Source organism: Protopterus annectens, chromosome 9.part0 (genome assembly GCF_019279795.1).
Source record: "Protopterus annectens isolate FY-2018-M chromosome 9.part0, PAN1.0, whole genome shotgun sequence".
Taxonomy (NCBI): domain Eukaryota; kingdom Metazoa; phylum Chordata; order Ceratodontiformes; family Protopteridae; genus Protopterus; species Protopterus annectens.
In genome coordinates this window covers 1,952,862,557-1,952,884,007 of record NC_056743.1, presented here as the reverse complement: position 1 = coordinate 1,952,884,007, position 21,451 = coordinate 1,952,862,557, and the positions used below count along the sequence as shown (strand labels likewise).

Sequence of the window (21,451 nt, the reverse complement as noted above, 5' to 3'; positions counted from 1 at the left end):
AGAGTGCAGACCGTGAACCTTCTTAATGTAAAATAACTGGCCTGGAGCCCAAGTGCTTAAACCACAACAAATACATTTTTAGAACAGACAACCTTCAAATCAGTAGTCCCCCATTTAGGATTTAAGCTACCTGTCCTACCATAACAGTGCAGACCACAAACCTTCTTAAATGCAAAACTGGTCTGAAGCCCAAGTGCTTAAACCAAAAGGCTTACAATGATAGATTACGAAACTGATCGAAGTTCTGGAAGATTATGTTCTGCCAGAGCACTGAAGTTTTTATCGGCATCCAGGGTATAAAGCACCTCTCCACATTTTGGGAGTTATGAACAAAAACGGGGAGATAAAAACAGTAAGTAAACTGTCACCACTTACAGGCATAAGATTTTTCAAAGAAACCTCGTTTATAAGCTTAGTGAAGGTCAACCAACCATACGAGTTTGCATCTCTTAAAAAGGTCAGAACAAATCTGCAAAACTGTGCCCCATGTGAAGAACTTCAGTCTTCATATGAGGTGGTTCAAATGGACCAAGTATTAGTTTCTATAGCACACAAAAGAAAGATTCCAAGGAGGAGACACCAATTGTCTGGCAGTCTTATGTAGCACTCCTTTCAAGCATTTTCACTTTACAATGCACTGTAAAGGGATCCATGTGCAAACACTGAAATGGCCAAACGAACCTAGACAGAGGTACCAGACCACTGATGTGTCTTGCAAAAAGTCCTGAAAGTACCGCAATGCTAGAAGTACTGCTCTCATATCCAGGACATTAATATGCAGATGTGATTCTCTGTCCATGTGCCTTGGGCAATCTTTCCCCGAAAAGTCCCCCACCCCATCAGGGAAGCGTCTGTAGTCAGTGGCAACTGAAGGGGGAGCATGAAGGGATGTTCCATCGTGACATGGAGACAAGCCACGACTGAAGATCCTTCCTGAAGGAATTTGTCAGAATCCTAGGACTCATTGGAAGTTCTTGGTAAGACCAGTGCGTGAATAAAAGCCATTGAAGGATTCTCATATGCATCCTTGCCAACGGGATTGCTAAAACTGCGGCGACCAATCCTAGAACTTTCAATACCTCTGCATGATGTGTTGGCGAATACAAATCCTTTCTGGTGGAAGACTAAGTGGTGATTGACGTGTCTAATTCTGTCCCTATAAAAATATACTGCAATGGCAACAAGGCAGACTTTTCAAAGTTAACTGTATTGCCTAGCTGATTGTAGAGTGTCAAACAGCCTCTCTTGCTTGAATAAGTTGATGCCTGGTGGTGGAGGCAAGGAGCCAATAGTCCAAATATGGAAACACCTGGAATCTTACGACTGCTCAGGTGAGCAGTGACTACTGCCATGCACTAACTCTGGGGGCTGTAGTGAGACCAAAGGGCAGAGCTTGGAATTTATGACTGGCTCCCAGATGGAAACAGGTGATATCCGAATGGCCTGACATTTTCTTGAGCTTGATCTAGCACATCCAATTGTCCTTCCCTAGAAACAGAGTATGGACTGTAGCATGACCATTTGGAACTTGAGTCTGCTGAGATCCAAAAAACGTCTCCACCCATTTTCTTTGGAACCAAAAAGAATCTTAAGTTCAGAATCCTGTGTTCTGCCGGGACTTGCTGGATGACTTCTCTAGCAATCAGGGTACCTCTATTGCTGCATGTCCCATGTGACTGGGTGGAACATCTGGGATTTGACCGGAAAGGGCTGGGTGGAGAATGGCATGAAATGCCCTCTGGAAATGCAATGTACCCAAATGTCATATTTAGCCAGACTTCTGGGTAAAACAACGTGACCCCAACTGCCTCTGGAACAGGACAGCCAGGCCTCCCTTCAGAAACGCTGGTAGGACTGACCAGATGTTCTGTCAGCCTGGTGTTGCAGACCCTCTGCTGCGAGGGTGGCATCTTCCATTGTAACCCCCTCTGCCTTTGGAGGGGGCTCTCCACGTGCATCTTGAAAGGCTCCTTGGGTTTTCTGGAACCACATCTTTCCTCCCTTAGGAAAGGGTACAGTGGGGGTGGAAAGATGGCAGAGTCTTTCCCCTCTTGCTTACACCTGGTCAGTCTCGTTCACCTTTGGCCCAAACAAAGACAAGCAGTCAAATGGGGTGTTCACAAAGGACGACTTGAAGTGTTCCACGAAGAGTCGCCCAGCCATGTCTACAAAGAGCAATTCCTGTACCTGCAGCTCTAATCGAACCATCAGCTGCATAAGATACAAGATGCATGTACGAGTTGACTATCGAATTGAGGGTAAAGAGCAGAGTGGCAATCTTGTCAGATTTAGCTCTTTGCTACAGCACCATGAAGAGCATCTCCCAACTCCTTAAGGAGATCTTTCTGCAGTCTGACAAAATGCATCAAGTAGTTTTGTGATCAGAGTGAGGAAGTCACTGAACATGCATTCCCATGTCTATCTACTGCCCTAGATTGTTAGGAAGATGAATACACAAGGTCTCGGACATTTCCTTTTTGGTGGCTGCCGCCACCACCATAGCATCAACAGGAACTCCCGTGGTCAAAATGGACTTCTCCACAGGGGGAGAAAAACTTTAGGCCTCCTAGGAACAGGTCCCATAGATTGTGGTGACTCCCACACCCAACAGGTCCATAAGCTTATCATAGGGCGGAGATACCCAAGAGGTGGAAGGTTTAAAGTTTGAGACCCAGACGCCTTCAGAAGAACAGACTCCTCAGTAGGGGACTGCCAATCACCCTCTGCCTAAGAATTTCATGAATCTCCACAAAGATGTCCTCAAGAGGGGGATCTAGGAGACCCTTTTGACTCATCCAAGTCTGTGTCCAATATGAGAGACTCCATATGCCTCGTCTTGCATAATCTCTTCCTGGGGACATCTTCAGGGGGAACTTCTGGAGGAGTCTCAGAAGAGCAAGGAGTGCTTTGTGGGGCTACCTGAGGCTCAGGGTCTCTATGCTTATAGGTTCATACTAGGCTATCTGCCCAAGGGCATCCACAAGCCTAGCCCATAGTTATGTGGCTTTCGCCACCCCTTTAGTTTGAATAAAAACTATGCCTATCATTTTGCTGTGCCTCTGTCAAGCAGTGACACTGAAGTAATCCCTGGGGTATATCTGCAATCTCCCATCCATTGGTCAAGATTCCTCTTGAACAAAGCCAGAGAGGTGCTCTGCCTCACATGTACCGGGATTTTGTTCCACAGCATAGGGAGTCTCTGGGTGATGAATCTGTCCCTCCAGCACGTTCTATTTATAACCGTGTCAAGGTTTAAGTCTCCCGCCCTTGTGGTTCTGAGGGATCTAGATTTTTTGAGGTGAAGCATATTCATCAAATCTGGGTTTGACATGGCCTTATATGTCAGGCACAGGTCACCTCTGAGCAAGCGGTATGAGACTGAATAGAGCTGGAGTTCTTTCAGTCGGGCAGCATAAGACATATTTTTGAGACCCTTTATCCTTTTGGTGAGGAACTTTTGGGGCCTTTCAAGCTGCGGCAGGTGTCTGGTCAGATACATTCCGAACGGGGCATTGTACTCTATCATAGGTCTAATGAGTGATGAGTACAGGGGGACGATGACCTCCCTTGATCTAGATGTGAATCCCTTCATGATCAGGTGGGTGATATAGAAGGTTTTCCTAACTACTTTAGCAACATGAGTGTCAAACGAAAGGCTACTGTCAACCTGGGTCCCCAGATCTCTGATGACTTTGTGCTCAGTGGATTGCCACCTATATGGTAGCTAGGGGTAACCTTGTTTTTCCCGAAGGGTATGACTATGCATTTGGCGTTTAACTTCAGGCCATGGCTCTGGCACCAGTTATCCGTTTGTGAGGCCCTTCTGGAGGATATCTGTGTCAGATGTGTTTTCGACTATGGCGCCCAGTTTGCAGTCATCTGCAAACTTTGTCAGCCATAACCCTCCTGTGTTTGCTTGTACTTCAGAAGTAGATGCCAAACAAGAGTGGACCCAGGACTGAGCCCTGTGGGACACCACTTGTGACAGGCTTTGAGTCCGACATGGCTCCAGCAACTCTGACCCTGTGGGTTCTGTCACTTAACCAGTTTGCAACCCATCTTGTGATGTATGGGTTTACATTCAAGCTGATGAGTTTTTCGATGATACCCGAGTGGGGTATTGTGTCGAAGGCCTTTGCCAGGTCGAGGTAGGCTGTATGGACTGCCTTTCCCTCATCAATGGCCTTGGTGACTGTCTCGAAAAAGTCAACCAAGTTTAAGAGGCAGGATCTGCCTTTGACAAAGCCAAACTGGGTTGGATCCAAAGTCTGCAAGTTTCCTATGTCTATTTATGAGTTCCATTATGATCCTCTCCATGGCTTTGCAGATAAGGCTTGTCAAGCTAATGGGGCGGTAATTTCCAGGGTCTGTGGAGGCACTGCCCTTATGAAGTGGGACCACAGTCGCCGTGCGCCACTCCTTGGGTACGTATCCTGAGGTGAGGCTAAGATTAAACAGCTGTCCTAACTGGGTTTAATTCCTCGTTGAGTTCATGAAGCACACAGCCAGGGACACCATCCGGTCCCATGGATGCTGTGTTTTTTTGCCTTAGTGAGGGCAGTTCTCACCTGGGCGTTGGAGATGTTTGGGGGGCTACAATCCTCTGGAATAGATCTCTCCTTTTGGGTCCCGAGGGAACAGACAGGCACTTGAGGGAAGAGGCCAGACCTTGAGAGGAAGTCTTAGGAAACATCATGGCTCAGATGAGTCAGATCTGCGATCTCCTCCTGGACCGAAGCAGTGGGCTCTGAGGTAGGAGCAGAGCTCACTCAGAGGCCCCCCCCCCCCCAAGAGGAAAGGTCAGCAAGTTGGTGCGAGTACCCTCCCTGGAGCCAACCAGAAAGTGTTGGCTCCTAGAGACCCTGGTCGTCAACATCCGAGCAGATGGGAGCAGACTACACTGGAGCAAGTGTCTGCTCCAAGGGATCCACAATCAGGTCAGCCTCCTCTGGCTCCGAAGGTCCGGTATGGCTTGGAGGAGCAGGCAACTCAATAGTGGTCTTCAGCTCAGACGGTTGGGTCCAAGCAGACTGCAATTTAGCTAAACATGGTGCCTTTAAGAGTTTGAACCAGCCGGTCCATAACAGAAAGGCTGGCAGAACACCTGCAAGCGTGAACAGATTGAGCCGGTCGGCAACTGGTTCCAGAGCAGTGTCCCGGTTCCGAAAGACCGTCTGCTCCGAAGGCAGAAGTCACCACACTGACCTTTTCCCTCTAGTCCTGGATTCAGAGGTAGACTTTGAAGATTTGTAGGCAACATCCTGGTCAGACAATGCCTCTGAATAAGGAGGGGGTCATAGGTTTGTCCCAGGGATTACTCCCGTGTCACTATTAGACAGAGGCACAGTAAACTAAACCTTAAAGGGAGCACAGTATACTCAAATCCAGGGGTGGCGTAAGCCATACAGAAATCGGGCTAGCCTTATAATTGCCCCAGGGCAGACAGCCTAGTATGAACCTATGAACCTAAGGGTTCATAACACCCCTATCAATTAACTTCCTCTTCCTTTCTGCAAGCACTCTGGTGGAAAAGGAGTGAGATACTGCACGACTCAAGTTATCCCCGAGTAGAGCTGCAGGAGGGGGACAGCACACAATCACCTGGGACAATCCTGAGGACACCCCTGTTTCCAAAGCCGATGTAGGAGCAGAGCTCACCCGAGCCAACTTGCCAAAGTGCAGACTAGGAACCAAGACTGGTTTGAGACCCCCCCCCCCCGAGCCGACCGGTGAAACATCTCCTAGATACTTCTGACTGCACTGAAAGTAACTGAGCAGGCAATGCCTCCAAAGAATCCCAAAGGGGTCTTGGGACTGAAGGGTCTGCCACAGGAGGTATCTGGCATTCCAGCTCAGCTAAGGAATAGTGGATGTAGTCATCTTGGGTGGCTCCAAGACAAGTGGGGTCAGAGCAGAAAACAATTTTGACAGTGCCAGCGACTTCAAAAGCCTGTGCACCACCCTGTCCACATAATCTGATAAGCTCCTAGAGAACCTGAATGAAAAGTGGAGGCTCAAGACCTTTGAATAGGGGGCTCGCAAAGTCAGATACCAGTTCTAATTCCACGGACCGGCTCAGAGAAGTTCCGACGTCTTTGGAACTGAAGAGCTAGACTTGTCTGCACAGAATGTCTGTTCCAAAGGCAACTTGAGCAATTTCTTTGGAGGCTGTGAATGTACAGAGGGAAAATAAAGATCCTTGTCACTAGCAGATTATAAAGCCTCAAAAGAATTAAACCTTGTAAAATCAATTTTTTCCTCTTTCGTGTAACACTAGAGAGCTGAAGGATTGAAAACCTGCAGATTCCTGCAAGTGAATAGCACCTAAGCAGTACACACAGTGGCTATCAGTAGTGGACATTTTTGGGAACACTGCTGGCATTTGAAGCCATTTGGGTTCTTTATACATGCAGAAACTGCAATAAAACTATAATAAAGCTACAAGAAATTTATACCACAGCTAAATACACAACAGTAAAGCAAAGCACTACCCTCAAAGTTACAGGTGCTAGGCCCTCTAACAGACCTAACAGAGGGTCAGACAAATCCTAAAAAAAAAAAAAGTGTTAACTTTAGCTCGTTTAAGTTGAGTTAAAGGTAACATGATTACAAGACTAACAAAAGACAGGCCTAGGAAGAAAATGGCCAATAAGCAATAAACTAATTTTGCCAAAAAACTTAAAAAGGTTACACCATCCAGTCCAAGAGCTACAATAACTATTAAGAACATTTGTCAAAAGCCGCTATTAGAAATGTAATGAAAAAAAACAGCCAAGAAGAGATCTGAACTAGTCAAGCAGCCAATGAGATCCGGGGGCTACTCCAATGCAAATGAATGATCCCCAACCCCCTTCGCGTATGCTCAAGGATTTTACTAAAAAAGTGACTTCTTACAAAAGGGACCCTTCATCTAAATCCTGTCAAAGTAGAGTGCCCTCTTCGCATAAACATAGACACTTGGGAGTTGGAAAGATCAATAGTCGGTATGTTCAAGTGATGGTACAAAAGAACTCCAAGCTGAATTTACATTCTCAGAAACTATCCCATAGACATCATTCCAGCAAGCACAAGCGGACAGATGTAGGTCTGGTAAACCCTCTGAAAAATAGGCAAATGTAATAATTTTTAAATAAAATTGTACTAAAAAGGTTGTCTTTGGGGACCTTTTCCCCTGCTGCTGAAAATGGGGATGTTTCCCCAGTAAGCAAGCAAACAGTTAAACCAGATTACATTTTTCTGGTCTGCAGGCTACCAGTAGAGGCTCCACTGGACTCATTCAAAATACACTATCTGGATTAAACTAAAAAAATTAAAGCTACATTAACATACCTTTGGCATAAATTTCCCTCCTCTTCCCATCATTGGGGGCATTTTCTTCTTTTTTGCCTCAGCAGCTGCCAAATCATCATGCGTGTAGAGCTTCTCCAGTGCTGCTAGGGCAGCATAGGCCTTTGCTATTTTCTTATTTGAACCTGTTCCAGTAAATTTCTGGCCATCAATTTCAACCTATAAAAAAATTGAATCACATGGTCCATATTAGTTGAAAAAGGCAACTACTAAAATCAAAACATATGAAAGTAACCTCCCACGCAAGCACAATGCAATACACCAAAAGTACTCCAAATCAGATGAACAAAAACTAAGGAGAATAAACCCATGCAGGGGTACTCATCCCAAGTACACAAGAGCTTGAGTAAAACTAAACCAGATTCAATAAAGCTCTCAGGTTGCTTGAGCATTCCTTAATGCAGCCAATACTTACATAACACCCAATAAGGCAACTGTTACAGGACTGCAATCAGGATGTATGCATAAAGGAACAACCCTCTTCAATTTTCTTCTTACACCCCCACATGAAGGAAATGGCAAAGATTTTCTTAAGTCTCCACTCAGTACATAGTAATTTCCCCATCAGCTACAGCTTCCTAGGAATTTCATTTTGCAAACAACCAACTCCAAAGAAACAAAGGCCCCCCTCCAGTAACTTGGCACCAGTTTCCCCCTTCCAAAACTCCTCTACCATCCCCCATCAAAAAGCTTAGGAGATAGGCTTTCCCTTTTCTTTGGGGGGGGGGGGGGGGGGGACACCAGTCCTAAATTTCAAGGGACTTGGACCCATGACCTTTACAGAGGGCATCACTGTCCTATTCAGGGAGCAGTCTGCTTTTGCACTTCCAAGGCAGGGATCACTTATGCACACATCTCCCTACCCAAACTCCATATGGGGAAATGGCAACAGTAGCCAAAAAAGCACACTGGTAGCATCAGCATTCCCTCCCGATGCCCATTCCCTCTTTCCATCTGTAACAAGGGAGCTCTTATACTTGGAAGCCAAACAGGTGCAATGAGTTTCCTCTTCTGGTTGAAGCTGGGCACCTAGTTCCTTCGAGAGGCTTCAGGAATTACTTGGGGGGGGGGGGCATTCAGGTTAGGAAAAGGTACAAGGCACCTGGAAACAAGACATTTATGCAAGCATGACTGAACTGCAGTCAAGCTTTTCTAACATATTGGCAGTTATGGCCCCCTTTCACATGCATGGGCAACACCAGTGATGTAGACAGGCACCCAGTCTTGCCTCTTGTGCAAGCTAGACCTATGTTTGTGAACAGTCATGCAAGATGGGCCCCCCTCCCTCCCAATTAACTTTGCATGGCACTAGCAGTACTCTTCAAAATTCACAAGTGGAATGTGCCACTATAGCAGCAGACCTTTTGCTTCTGATCAAAGAGCGTCTCAGGGAAAAAGTTATGTACTCACCATAACTTTCAATGTTCATTTTTACATATGGGTTTGGAGCCAATCCTCTGCTACCACTTGGCTGATTTACAAGCTGGAAGACTTCTGGTTGGCTTGTGGATAAGCAGCCATCCCATGGTGCACCAGTACAATCTCCCCAGATTGTTTGCTGCTCACTAGAACCATAAAAATAACCAATACTAAAGGGTCAGCAACCAAATTACTTCCAGGACCAGGGGACAGTAGGGCAGGTTTGTAAAAATTTTTTTACATATGGGACAGCGTCCCTAGCACCTGTTTCTTGGGTGGCTCACTGGAAAATACTCTAGCACCATGGATGCTCTACCCCTGGATGCCAAATCCAATTTGTAATGTGTAATAAAAAAGTGAGGGGTATCCCCACCTAGCTGCTGCACAAATCAAGTGGTACCCTAGCCTGAAAGGCTGCAGAGATGGACAGCGACCTGGTAGAATGATCCTTGGACCCTGTAGAGTAAAGGTTTGCCCTCAGCGTTAAAGTCTATACAACTGGAAATCCAATTCGTGCCACTTTAGAAACTGGTAAGTCCAATCTAGAGTCAGAAAAGGAAATGAATTGATCCGATTTCCTGAACGTCTAGCTGATTAAAAACAGTACTCTGCTGCATTACAGTGGTTCGGGAAGAAAACTGGGAGTTCTATTGAGGACAAAAGGATTAGTATGTAATGACACCCTGTCTTAGTGAAAAAAATCAAATACTGTGGCTTAGAGGCCTGTAAGCTCCAATACCAATCTAGCTGATGCGATAGCTACCAAAAACAAGGTCTTCCAAGACAAAAATTTTAGAAGACGAGTGGGAAGGTAAGGGGGGAGAAGTCAATTTGGACAACACAAAAATTTAAATTCTAAGAAGCCACCAGTTCTTGCAGAGGTGGTCAATAGATTGGCCCCTTTCAAAAAGGTCTTTCATAGCTTGATTAAATTGGTATCTGGAAATCCCAAGTGAAAATGAGAAATTGCCACCGATTGGACTCTAGTGGCAGATCCGTGCTGAAAAAGCTCAGAAAAAAAATCCAGAATCACAGGGATAGCAGCAGTGTATGGATCTACATTCTGAGCCCAAATTGGAAAATATTTTCCACCGACTGCCATACAGCCTCCTAGCTGAAGGCTTATGGGAGGACATAAGAATATGCAACAGAGGATGATGCATCATGAAGCCCTACTATGGAACTGCAGCAGCCATGCTGTCAGTGAGGGGGGTGTATTGAAGGATCATCCAGAAGGAGAGGCTTGAGGAAGGGGAACCAGACCAGAGACCAGTAAGGAGCAATGAGGAAGGGGAACCAGACCAGAGGCCAGTAAGGAGCAGAGGATAAACTTGCTTCCCAGCCGACTGGGTTTCTGAATCACTTTGGAAAGGCATACAGAAGTCCCATGGGCCAATCGTGAGCCAGAGCGTCTCTGGTAGCCCCCCCCCCCCGAGGGGGGAGAGGGAAAAACAGCTGCTGCATTTGGCATTGACTGGGCTGGCAAAAAGGCTACATCAAGGCTGCCCCCATTTCCAGAAAATCTGATCCACTGTTTCCCAGTTTCAGAGACCACTCGTGAGGCATTAGGATTGCCTGGCTGAGCTAGTCTGACATCACGTTGGTCATCCCTGGAATGTGCATTGCAACCAGAAAATGCTGGGAAGAAAATCACCCATGGCCTCTCGACAGTAGGCAAGATCTGGTACTGCCCTGTTGATACACCAAACCACCATGTCTGTATCGCAATTATCCCTAGAGGAAGGTCTTCAAAACACCAGAAGCACTGCCCTCATCTACAGAACACTGCTGAGATAATGCCCCCCCCCCAATCTGGGAGACATGGGGTCAGTAGCAACGAGTTGGTCCAGAACAAAGGGGGCACCCATGATCAGTGGATTGGGAGCTATTCACCAACGAAGGTCCTTCTTACACGATTCAGTCAGCAGGATAGGACGACTCGGGAGAGATTGGAAGGACCATTGGGAAGGCGGAAGCCACCGGAGAATTCTCATGTGCAACCTGGCTAACGGTAACAGAATTGTGTAAGTTAGTTCAGAGGAGCTGAACCACCCACTTAACTTTGACTTTTCGCAACGGGAGAAAAAAGTTGAACTTGGGAGATTAAGTTCTGTGCCCTTTCAGCGGGGAGACTAGCTTCTGCGCCTATTTTATTTTACATTTAACCGGGGGTGTCAGTCTAAGCCAAAAAGGCCCTTTTTCAGCAGAAGCCCAGGGAGAAAAGCACCACAAAGAAAATTTACACATTTAGACATCAGTATACACACAAATTACAGGACACGTTTTTCAGTGGTATGTGGCAGTTACAGTGGAGAGAACAAAAATTTTTTTAAAAATAAAGGTAATGGATAGTGTACAGCTGAAATTTGGAACATAGGTAGAATACATATAATACAATACACAGATACAACACATACATTGTAGATTAGCCAATGTTTATGAGTAATTGAAAACTCATATCAAGTGCTCTAGATTTTGTATGCATGTGTTGTCTGCTTTTGCTAGCCTGGGGAGCAATCATGGCAGACAACTTTCCTTGAGAAGTTGCCTGATAAGGTCTTTAAAAGGAGGCTTTGGATGATGCGTTTTGAATGCTTGTAGGGACAGAGTTCCATTTTTTAGCCACTGAACTACTATATAGTGCATCTCCAAAGCTATTGTAGCTGTTTGTGACTTCTAGTAGTAGTAGTAGTTTGCTTGATGATCTTAGAGGCTATAAAAATCAGAGCAATAATGCAGTTTTCCAATTTATGGAGATCCATGAGCACAAAGATGAATCGTGGTATCCTTGTTTTGGAGTAGATGCCTGGTTGGGGCAGTCAAGAGCCAATCTTCCAAATATGAACACACCTGAAATCCCTTAAGTCTCAGGTGAGCTGTCACTACTGCTATGCATTTGAACACCCTGGGGGCTGTGGTGAGGCCAAAGGGCAGAGCGCGAAACTGATGTGACTGGCTTCCAGCTGGAAGCGTAGATGGCTTCTGGATGCCTTGTCCATTTTTATGTGGTAGTAGGCATCTGCAAGAGAGCACATCTAAAAGTCCTTCCCTAAGAAAGTATAGACTGCAGTGTTACCATCTGAAACTTGTCCTTCACTGATTCAATCTGCGGAGGTCCAATATTTGCCTCGAATCTCTGGCTCCACATCAGGAGTGCCGATAATGCAGTCCTCTAAAGGAATCACAGCCTTGTTGGTATTGTGGAACGCCCCTGCCTCTAGGGCGTCCAGTTTCCTCCTCCGCTGGAGGATTCATCCTGCGTGTCAGGAAAGACCCTCTGGGACTTTTTGAACCACGTTTTACCCCCCCTTTGACTCTTGGGGGTATGGTCTGGGACAGCAAAATGCACTCATGGCAGAAAGTCCTTCCTTCTTGCTCACACCGAGCGAGTGTATCCTTCACCTTGGAACCAAACAGAGGAACCATCAAATGGGGGCGTTGGTGAAAGTAGACCAACGGTTCTGCCAAATTACACAAGCGCATCCAGGAGTGGCATCCAGGAGTGGCACCAAGGCAACTCCAGAACCCACTGCTCTACTCGCTCCATCCACAGCATACGAGGTAAGTTGCATGGAGGGATTAACCACAGAATTTAATGGGGACAACAGTAGAAATCTCGTCAGGAAGTCCCTCAGTACACGCACCTTGTATGGAATCTAACTCCATGAGGAGATCCCTCTGCAACCTTAAGTGCGTGAAATAGTTCAGCGATCGATGGGTAAAAGGCAGCTGAACTAAAAATACACTTCCCAAATCTGTCCATCTGTAGAGACTCCTTGTTTGGCGGATAAAGTCTACCAACTCCTTATCTGTGGCCACCACCCCACCATGGTATCTACGGGAACACACCAACTTTACCAGGAAGGGCAGGCAACTTATTTGGTCTCCTGGGGACTGGCTCGTGTCAGGAGTATCCCACACCTTTCAACTAGAGCCATCAGTTCATCAAAAGGTGGACCCCCCCCCCCCCCCAAGAGGCAGAAGGTTGAGACGCAAAAGCCTTCAGGTACACTGACTCAGAAGGGTCAACAGTGGGCAAGTTGCACCTTTGCCTAAGGATCTCTAAAATGTCCACAAAGGAGACTTGGGGGACTCTTCAGACTCAAGGTTAGTGTCAGATGTCACTCATCCTGGGAGTCAATATATAACCTCTTCCGGGGAGGCTCCTCAAGACATTCCAGGGAAGCCTCAGAAGAGTGGGGCCACCAGCCGATGGCTCCTGAGGCTGTGGGTCTCTGTGGTCTCCAGAGAGAGTAGGGGCAGAGACAGAAGGGGGTGCGCTCTTGTAGGAAGAGTGCTGATGCCACTGGTAGGGGCTAGAGAATGACAGCATACTCATCTCAAACACCGACCTTCTTGGCTCTGAAGGACTGCCCCACTCCGAAGAGACACTTCAGCGCTGGAGCCAGAGCTGTTGGCTCAGATACATGCAGCTCAGAGATACATGCAGCTCACCCAGGCACCGAAGCACTGACAGAAAGGCTCTGAACTGAAGATAGATTCCAACCCTCCCTGGTCAGTGCCATGAGCTTTGGCCCCTGGACAGATTGCACCAAGTGTGCAGGAGCCAAACCTGGCTCCAAGGCAGTAACAAGGGGAGTTTGAGCCAGCATGTCCTCACTTGGCACCAAGCACTCCGGCACCAAAAAGCCAGTATGGCTGAGGAGGAATAGCAGACAAGGGAAAAGAGCAGGGCCAAATGGCTCTGGAGCTGACAGGAACGGAAAACAATCATTTTAAGGCAGACTATTTTGCACTACCCTCTCCACATGTTCTTCTGAAAGGCTCCTGGAAGACTGTTGGGGATCTTTACCCGGGGGGGGGGGGGCACTGGAGACTTAATTGCTACGGAACCTGGTTGGGTCAAGGATCCAACTCTACAGCATGTACATAGACCAGGATCCAAGTCAAGCTCCTACCTCTTCCCATAATGCTTTGCCTGGTGCCTAGCCTCCTCAGATAAAGTTTGCTGCCTAAACACCTAAAGTGCATAGCAAAGAAAAAAAACCACAAGAGGCTCAAACCAGAACAAAGTTTCCAAACAATTTCCCACAGGCCTAGGAACCACTGGGTTGGGAGATGGCTAGGTGGAAAGGTGAGGAAGAATGAAAATGAACACCAAGTTTTTTTTAACTACATAACTTATGACTGTCCTTTTCATTCTTCCACACAGTTGTCAGCTCCCAGCTATACAACCCCTGGGTGGCCTCACTGAAGGATATGCTGGAGCACTGCTGAACCAAAAGGCACCCTTGCTTCTGGAAACTAATATCCAATTTATAATGACAAAGGTATGAGTTCAACCAGGTGGCTGCAGCACAGACAAGACTAATGCTGGTCTAGAACAAAAGCAGACAGACCTAGTTGAATGGGTTTTTAGGATGACAAACCCATGTTTGCAATAAAAAAAATCAAAGGAATCCATTTAGCTAGGTAACAGTTCCGTGTTGACAATGTTTTGTTCTATGGCTATAAACGTAGCTGCCTATGATTAAGCAAATGCAACACGTTCCCCCTTTAGAGAACTTTGGAAAGAAAATAGGGACCTATGGACTGGTTCAAATTAGACTGTGGCCACCTTGGGTGATCAAGGAATAATCTATCTTTATGAAAAATAAATGTAAGGAGGTTTAGACAGCCTGAATTGCCAAGAGAAGCCTTGACGAGTGGATGGGTAACCGAAAGTACACCCCTGGGATCCCTTCATTGGCTGCTTGATAGAGGCTCAGTTAATCAATTGGGTGGCGAAAGCAGACACTGGCTAGGCTTATAAATGCCCTCTGGCAGATAGCCTAGTACCTACCTATGAACCTACTGTCATATCACTAGCTAGATCAAAGGGTTTTTAAGTTAGGCCTTGTAAGGCGATGCCAAGATCCTATGGCAAAGGATTTTAAGTGGAGGTCTGATCAGATAAGATTCCCTTCATGAAGGCCTTAGTTTGGATGTAGCAGAATCAAAATTAAATGGTTTGAAATGGCTGCGAGCTGGAAAGACTGGCTCTGCCTTTTGAAAGAGAAGAATGGCTGAGATTAGCACTGAAAAGGGACTGTTTTCTTTGGAACACAAAATAAAGCTCCATTTACACCTACACACATTTTTGGTGGAAAGGTTTTGGGAAGCCAATAAGATTTCTTGAATAGGGTAAGCTAGCCTAGACCTCTGCACAATTACTGGAATTGGAGAAACCAGTCTGAGGAGTGTAGGTTGGGGTGATGACCCTCTGACAGAGAGGTTTGTCCCTGTTTGGGGTTTCAGTATCCATGGAGGGTATTCCAGGTGAGACTGGAGAAAGGGGGGCCAAACCTGCCAATGCCAGTAGGAGGGCAATGAAGATTACTCAAGTCTTCAACCATTTTGCTTTCTGTAAAAATTGTGGATCAAAGAAGCATAGGAGACCAAAGGGTCAAACATGAACTGTCCCCTTTGGTAGCGTTGCCACCCTTTCAAGACTAAAGTGGGGGTGGTAGTGATGCTACATGTGTTGCTGTGTCCAGAACAGCACCAATGTATTACAAACCTGCACCGGAAATGTTTTAGGGTGACACGTTGAATGGATATTCATAAATAGTTGCGTCTTAGATGCCCTCTTCCATGTTGCAGTATTCTTGGTGTGGGATTCCTACCCCAATGTCTGCTCCTATAGAAAAGCTTAAGCCCAGCTGCTGTAGGATTGTGGGGCATCACATGTAAGGTCAAACCAGGGACCTCAATGTGGTGTCTGCATGCACAGACTTAAATGCCCAGTCTTGACAGTCCAATAAAGAGTAACAAGATGTCAACAAGGTGCAGAGTGCCATATGCTGGTTAGTCTGACCCTAACCTAGGGGAGGGCCTCAGAGTGCCCTTTAGACAGGTCAATAGTAAAAGAGGGATAGGTGGGTGGGAAGAAATACTGCAACATGGAAAAGAACATCTATGGTTATGGTAACTATTCTATGTCCTTCTATTCCTATGTTGCAGCATTCCAAGTGTGGGAGAGTACCACAGCTTAGAGGGAAGAGTGGAAGTAGAGGTAGCGATTTCACAAAGCCATGCAGGATTGCTCTAGCAAACCCTGCCCAGGCTCTGAAGAAATAGGCCAATTTGTAGCGTCTGGTGAAATGTACAGTGGACCAGATGGCTGCTTCCAGGATGGAAGCTGTCTGGTATTTTAGAAAGGCTTAGGAGGTTGCCATGGCCCTGGAAGAAGGAGTTCTTACTCCCTGGGGTAAGTCTTGCCATGGTGGGAGTAGCAGAAGCAAAGTTTTTCTACTCCAACAGGAGTGTTTGGAGACTGCCTTATCCAGGGCCCTACGGTGGAAGGATACAAAGTTATCTGATTGACAGTTTTGTCTAGATAAAACCTTGGTGGTTTGTGCACATCCAGGGAATGGAGTATCCTCAGTCATTGGTTGGAGATGGGAAGAAAGTGGACAGGTGGATTGGTTTAGGGACACTGACCACTTACCAAGAAGGGTATGTAGGGTTATCCTATCCTTGTGGACAGGAGGACAGCAGGCCATTAGAGCTTGTAACCAACACCCTTCCAACTGAGGTAAGCGCCACCAGTAGAGTCATGTGCACACTGGAGTGTAACAATACTAGCTGGTTTGAATGGGGCCAGTGTTAGGTTTTTCCAGGATGAAGTTTATGCCGGGGGGGGGGGGGTGAAAGGGTTCTCTGTGGTCCAATGTGCAAGATCCCTTTCAGGAATAAATTTGACATCTAGCCTGGCTAAAGGGGGTTCTAATGGTAGATAGGCTGATAAGTGGACAGTACGAAAGCCCAACCTTAAATGAGCTCACACACAAGGATTGTTGGGGGGGGCTGCCTGACAGGGATCCCCATCCTTATGTAGACACCAGTTGGAGAATCCTTCCCATTTTGATAAGGATGTTCTAGTAGGTTACCTGGCCCTCCACGGGACTAAAAGCATGTCCTCCGAGTAATGGTGTCTGAAAATATTACCCAAGTGTGTTAGACCCAACTGTTGGGAGAGGATGAATTAGAATTATTTTTTGCTGTGTGAGTAGGTCCACCTTGTGGGGGTATCCTGTGGTGATTTCCCTTGGCTAATTTAGAGAGAGAAGTCAGAGGAACGGTTGCTGCCTTGGCCAATAGGGAGTAACCAGCAAAATGTTTAGTTTGTCCTTATTTTCAGGAGGACTTTCTGAGAGAAGAGTGCAAATGCATAGAGAAACCACCCCTTCCATGGAATGATGAAGGCATCTACCCCCCAGGCAAGTGGAGTGGTCCCTGGTGCAGAACTTCAATTCTCTTCTAGGGGGAGGCAGCAAATAGAGTGCCCCACTGGTAGACAATGCCTCAAAATAGGTCCCTGTTCAGCATCCACCTGTGTTGTAGAGGATGTTCTGTTCAGAAAATCCACTTGTTGCCCTAGAAGGAAGTATGTTGCCTGCAGGGATAAGTTGTTTCTGGAGGCAAGGACACAAATTTGCAATGTTACTTGGCAGAGGTAGGTCTTGGTCCCTCCCCGTTTAAGATAACACATGCCTGTGGTGCTGCCTGTGAAGATTTAAAGGGGCCCCAGTGGACACAGCCATGTCAAACCTAGAGCTGTTGGACATACTTCACTTAAGACATCCCAATCCCTCAGAGCTACACTGTCTAGGGGCATAAGCCTCATCACAACAGAATATGCTGGAGCAATAAGATTCCTGTCCCAGAGCCTTTCCTATACTCTACCTACCTACTTATTCCAAACAAATCTCATTAGCACTCAAGAAAAATATTGTACAGGAGATAGGAAATTCACCCCAGGTATCACTTGTGGCTCTGATCAGGGGCAGAGGAAAATAATTTTCTTGGGTGGCAAAAGCCAGGGTACCTTTTTGGCTAGGTTTACATAGGACCAAAAGCCTAGTACCTACCTAGGAGGCCCTAGGACCAAAAGCCTAGTACCTACCTAGGAACCTAGAGTTTGAAGGGATAGTATTCTGAATGATGGAACTTAGGAATTGGTTTAGAAAACACATCTAGTATTGGTCTCAAGGCCCATCTTTTTTGGGGACCAGAAAGTAAATAGAAGCCCTTTCCTTTGTCCGAGGGACAGGTTCTATAGTTCTTAACTTCTAGGTGGCCTTGCAGTATCAGAGGAATGAGATGGTTTATTTTTGGGGAGAAGGAATTCCCCTTGGAAGGGGCATTTCCTTCCCAGAAAGGAATAGCCATTTTTTATTACTGCCAGCACCCAGCGGTCTGATATGGATTTCAGACTGGGGAGGCAGTGGGAGAGTTGGGCAAGGCAATCACACATTGTTCGGTTCAATCATGAAAAGGCTGAGTAGGTTGTGAAGCAACTGGTCTGGAGGTGGCTTGCCTCCCGTCTCCTCTCATCCCTGGAAGAGGAAAAGGTAGCAGAAGGTGGGGGGGGGGGGTGTCTCCTGACAGGTAGTCTTAGCAGGATAATTTCTGCAATACTCAGGAATGGCAGACATTTGAAGAGGCCTGCAGTCTTTTACCAAACAGGAGGTGGTTGTTGTCTAGCAGGGTGTCAAGGATTTTTTTTTTTTTTTTTTACTTTAAATCTTCTGGTAGGGGCTGAAGGTGGAGTACAGGTATCTGAAGTACTGATGCAGAAGCTGCAGACCATGCTGAGGCCTCTGCTGCATCATAACTGCATGCAATAGAATATCTGGCTACCTGAGAAACCAGGGACAGGGTTTTGGTAGGGAAGTCAGGGGTGAATGACAGGAGAGTAGAGGCTTGTGGTACTAGGTCCAAGACATTTTATATCGAGTTTGAAATCAATACCAAGAAAGGTGTTAATGTAATGCCTATACATCTAGTTTTATACCATCATCTTCTCCAAGGTAACTCAGATGTATGGTGCATGTGAAGATGCCAAAAAGCTTTTCTATATTGGATGGATGCCCAGTCCTTAGAACACACACTACTGCGACAGTAATCAATGCTGGCCAACTCTGTGGAAAGAGATGAACTGTGGCAGTTGCAAAGAAACTGCAGGTGCAATTTTGAAAGTGAAGGGCAAGAGACACCCCCCCATCCTGACTGCAGAGTCCAGAGTAATAGACACCCCAGCATGGAAAAGTTTTAGTACAAGTTAGAAAACTGACATGACTAAAACAAATGCACCCCACTAGGTTTGGTTAGCAAGAGTGTAAATACTTGCAGTACAAGCTTCCTGTCTCCTGGTTAATATCCATACGAACACTTGCATCAAGTTACTCACAGCTACTACTTACACCCCAGTGATCACCACTCACAGCTACTACACCCCAGTGATCACAACAGCATTGGTCTTTAACGCGAAGGGCTACACAGTCAGCTAACCATTTTGAAATCATAATAGCAGCCTGGCATGAAACCATGGTTGGTCTGGTATCAATGGTTCCTGGCATGAAACCATGGTTGGTCTGGTATCCATGGTTCCTGGCATGCAATGCGAAAGATGCATAGTGAAGAGTTAGAAAGTGAAATCAGGAGAGCCTACCAGAAGAGGCCATTAGTTTAAGACATTTTGTTGATATTAAAAACCAGCATGCAGGATGACCTTTGGCTGTGCACATTTGGGAAAGTGTTCTTGGAAATGATCTCATTCAATTGCACTATTGCAAAGTAAAAATACCAGCTGCCTGCAAGCATGTCTTGGGGAAATGTAGACTCCCTGCAAGAAGATTCCAATAAGACTTGCCACGTCCCATATTACGCAAGTGCTTACACCTCCATGCAGTGTGTGCTGCTCTGTTTACAGCATATCATCGCCTTTATCACTTGCTTCAGAGGGCTGTCTAGTCTGTCCTCACTTTTGATAACCCTAAGGACCAAAGCAGATCCAAGGCTGCTAACAAGGTCAGCAATGAAAAAGCTTGCAGGGTCAATGTAGTACTGTGAAGGCACACCTATCCCAAAGGACCACTAACAGACTACAGTAAAGCCCCTGCCCCCAAGAGATGTTGCTTCCACAACTACTCAGTTAACTGTTGGACCACTACTGAAACTAGATCTGATCCAAGGTGGCATACCCATAAAGCAAGCAGAAAGGACAAACAGAAATATCCAACCTGTTGGTTGAGTCAAGACTGCCAAGGTGGGTCAAAGGGAGAGGCAAGAGTAAACTCCTAGATCAGCATTCGTCTTGGCTGACACTATTTTCAATCCCTCCTAAACAGCGCCTTTTACTCCTCTTTTTCAATGCCTGCATTTCTCAAAACGGGGAGAACTACCCCAGTTTCAGAGCAGTTTCCACTACATTAGATGGGTAAATGAACCAACTTGTCTGCCCTTCCAGGCATTCAAAGGAATCTTTAGAATTTGCCCTTTGATAGTTAACTTTAGCACACCTTCTCTAGTCAACCTTTCTGATCTTTTTAGAGGTTTGAGTCCTATTCAAGCACGACCTCTATCATTTCTACGAGACATGAACTAAGCTTTACAGCAGCCTACGGTTATCCTTAAGACTTTCTAAAAAACTAAAACTCCTGTTAGATTCATTATGCAATGCCCCAAGCAGCCTACCTGCCCACTCCAACTTGAATGTACAGACATACCTGTATACATATTTATACACATGTATAAATATGTACTGCGTGTGCATGTATACTTGTGTGCATACATGTGATGCACACAACTGTATATACACATGTGGTGCATATATATATTACACAAATAAATTTCTGCATACATGGGTCTACTTTAGAATATGTCTTGGTTTTTCAGTCTTCTGAATACTAAATGATGGAATCTGCCCCTTCTCCAGTGTTGTGATGGAGTTGGTACATAGTTAAGCAGGGGGTGTGTGGGGTGCAGCCCCTCACATGAGGGGTACAGGGGGGCTTGCCCCCACATTACAAGTGTTGAATGTTTTGAATTCAGTCTTTTGGTTTGTCAGTCTGACAAACCTTTGTGTACACATGTGCCAAGCAGCATTTTGGTCAACTGTTTAAACTAGCAAATCGGGGATAAGCTGACCTTAGAGAGAGAAAAGGGGGGGGGGCGCTGAAGTCACAAGAGGCAAGCCATATGAGTAGTGAATCCTTTCACTGCAACGCTAAGGAATTCCTCAATTGGACTGCGTATTGCCCAAACCCACCAAGTGAGAAAGGCTTGGTCTCTGCTGGAAAGCAAGGAGTGACACTACTGCGAGAACCAAAGACACCAAGTCATACTATAGTCTCCTTCCTACTGGGCAAAGCACCCTAATCTAGTTGTAAAGGGGTTAAGACTGAAACTATCCCTAGTTTTGTAATGTCCAAGTACTGAATGCATACTCACCCACCAAACACCATGTCCGGAACAAACATGATGCAAGGTATACAGCAAGCCCAAAGTTTACAATCATAAGCAGCCTTAAAAAGGCTAAGTACATATTTTTAAATATGACTGACCAAAAAATAAGACAAACGCACATTACCTCCATGACAAAACGCTTGTCGTGGCTGCCACCAATTTCAGATACCAGCTCATACTTCAGCCCTCGTCTCTTTTCATTCAATTCCATTACAGGATTCTTGCCATGTTTCGTAAGGATTGGACCCTGCGATTTTGCAGCCTTAAAGGAAAAAATACACGTCAACTTAATTATGACCATCACCACCAACCCAACTGACATACAATGAAATTTTAGAATGTACTGGTGGTATAAACTCTGGTTACACCTTTTACAGCTGCTGTGTGAAAGGTGCACCCGTGCCCCCCCCCCCAAAATCTGGGCACGTAGCTT

At 46.0% G+C, this 21,451-nt stretch overlaps 1 protein-coding gene across 6 annotated transcripts in view; it reads right to left on the bottom strand.

The window, feature by feature from the left end:
- Nucleotides 1-21,451, bottom strand: part of ILF3 (interleukin enhancer binding factor 3) — a 261,636-nt gene that overhangs the window by 212,797 nt on the left and 27,388 nt on the right. For all 6 annotated transcript variants that reach the window (XM_044084763.1, XM_044084764.1, XM_044084766.1 and 3 more), the window contains exons 13-14: nucleotides 21,143-21,280; nucleotides 7,330-7,506 (exon numbers count right to left, since the gene is read on the bottom strand). In XM_044084763.1, the coding sequence (XP_043940698.1) occupies nucleotides 7,330-7,506; nucleotides 21,143-21,280 (315 nt within the window). The remainder of the gene's footprint in view (nucleotides 1-7,329; nucleotides 7,507-21,142; nucleotides 21,281-21,451) is intronic.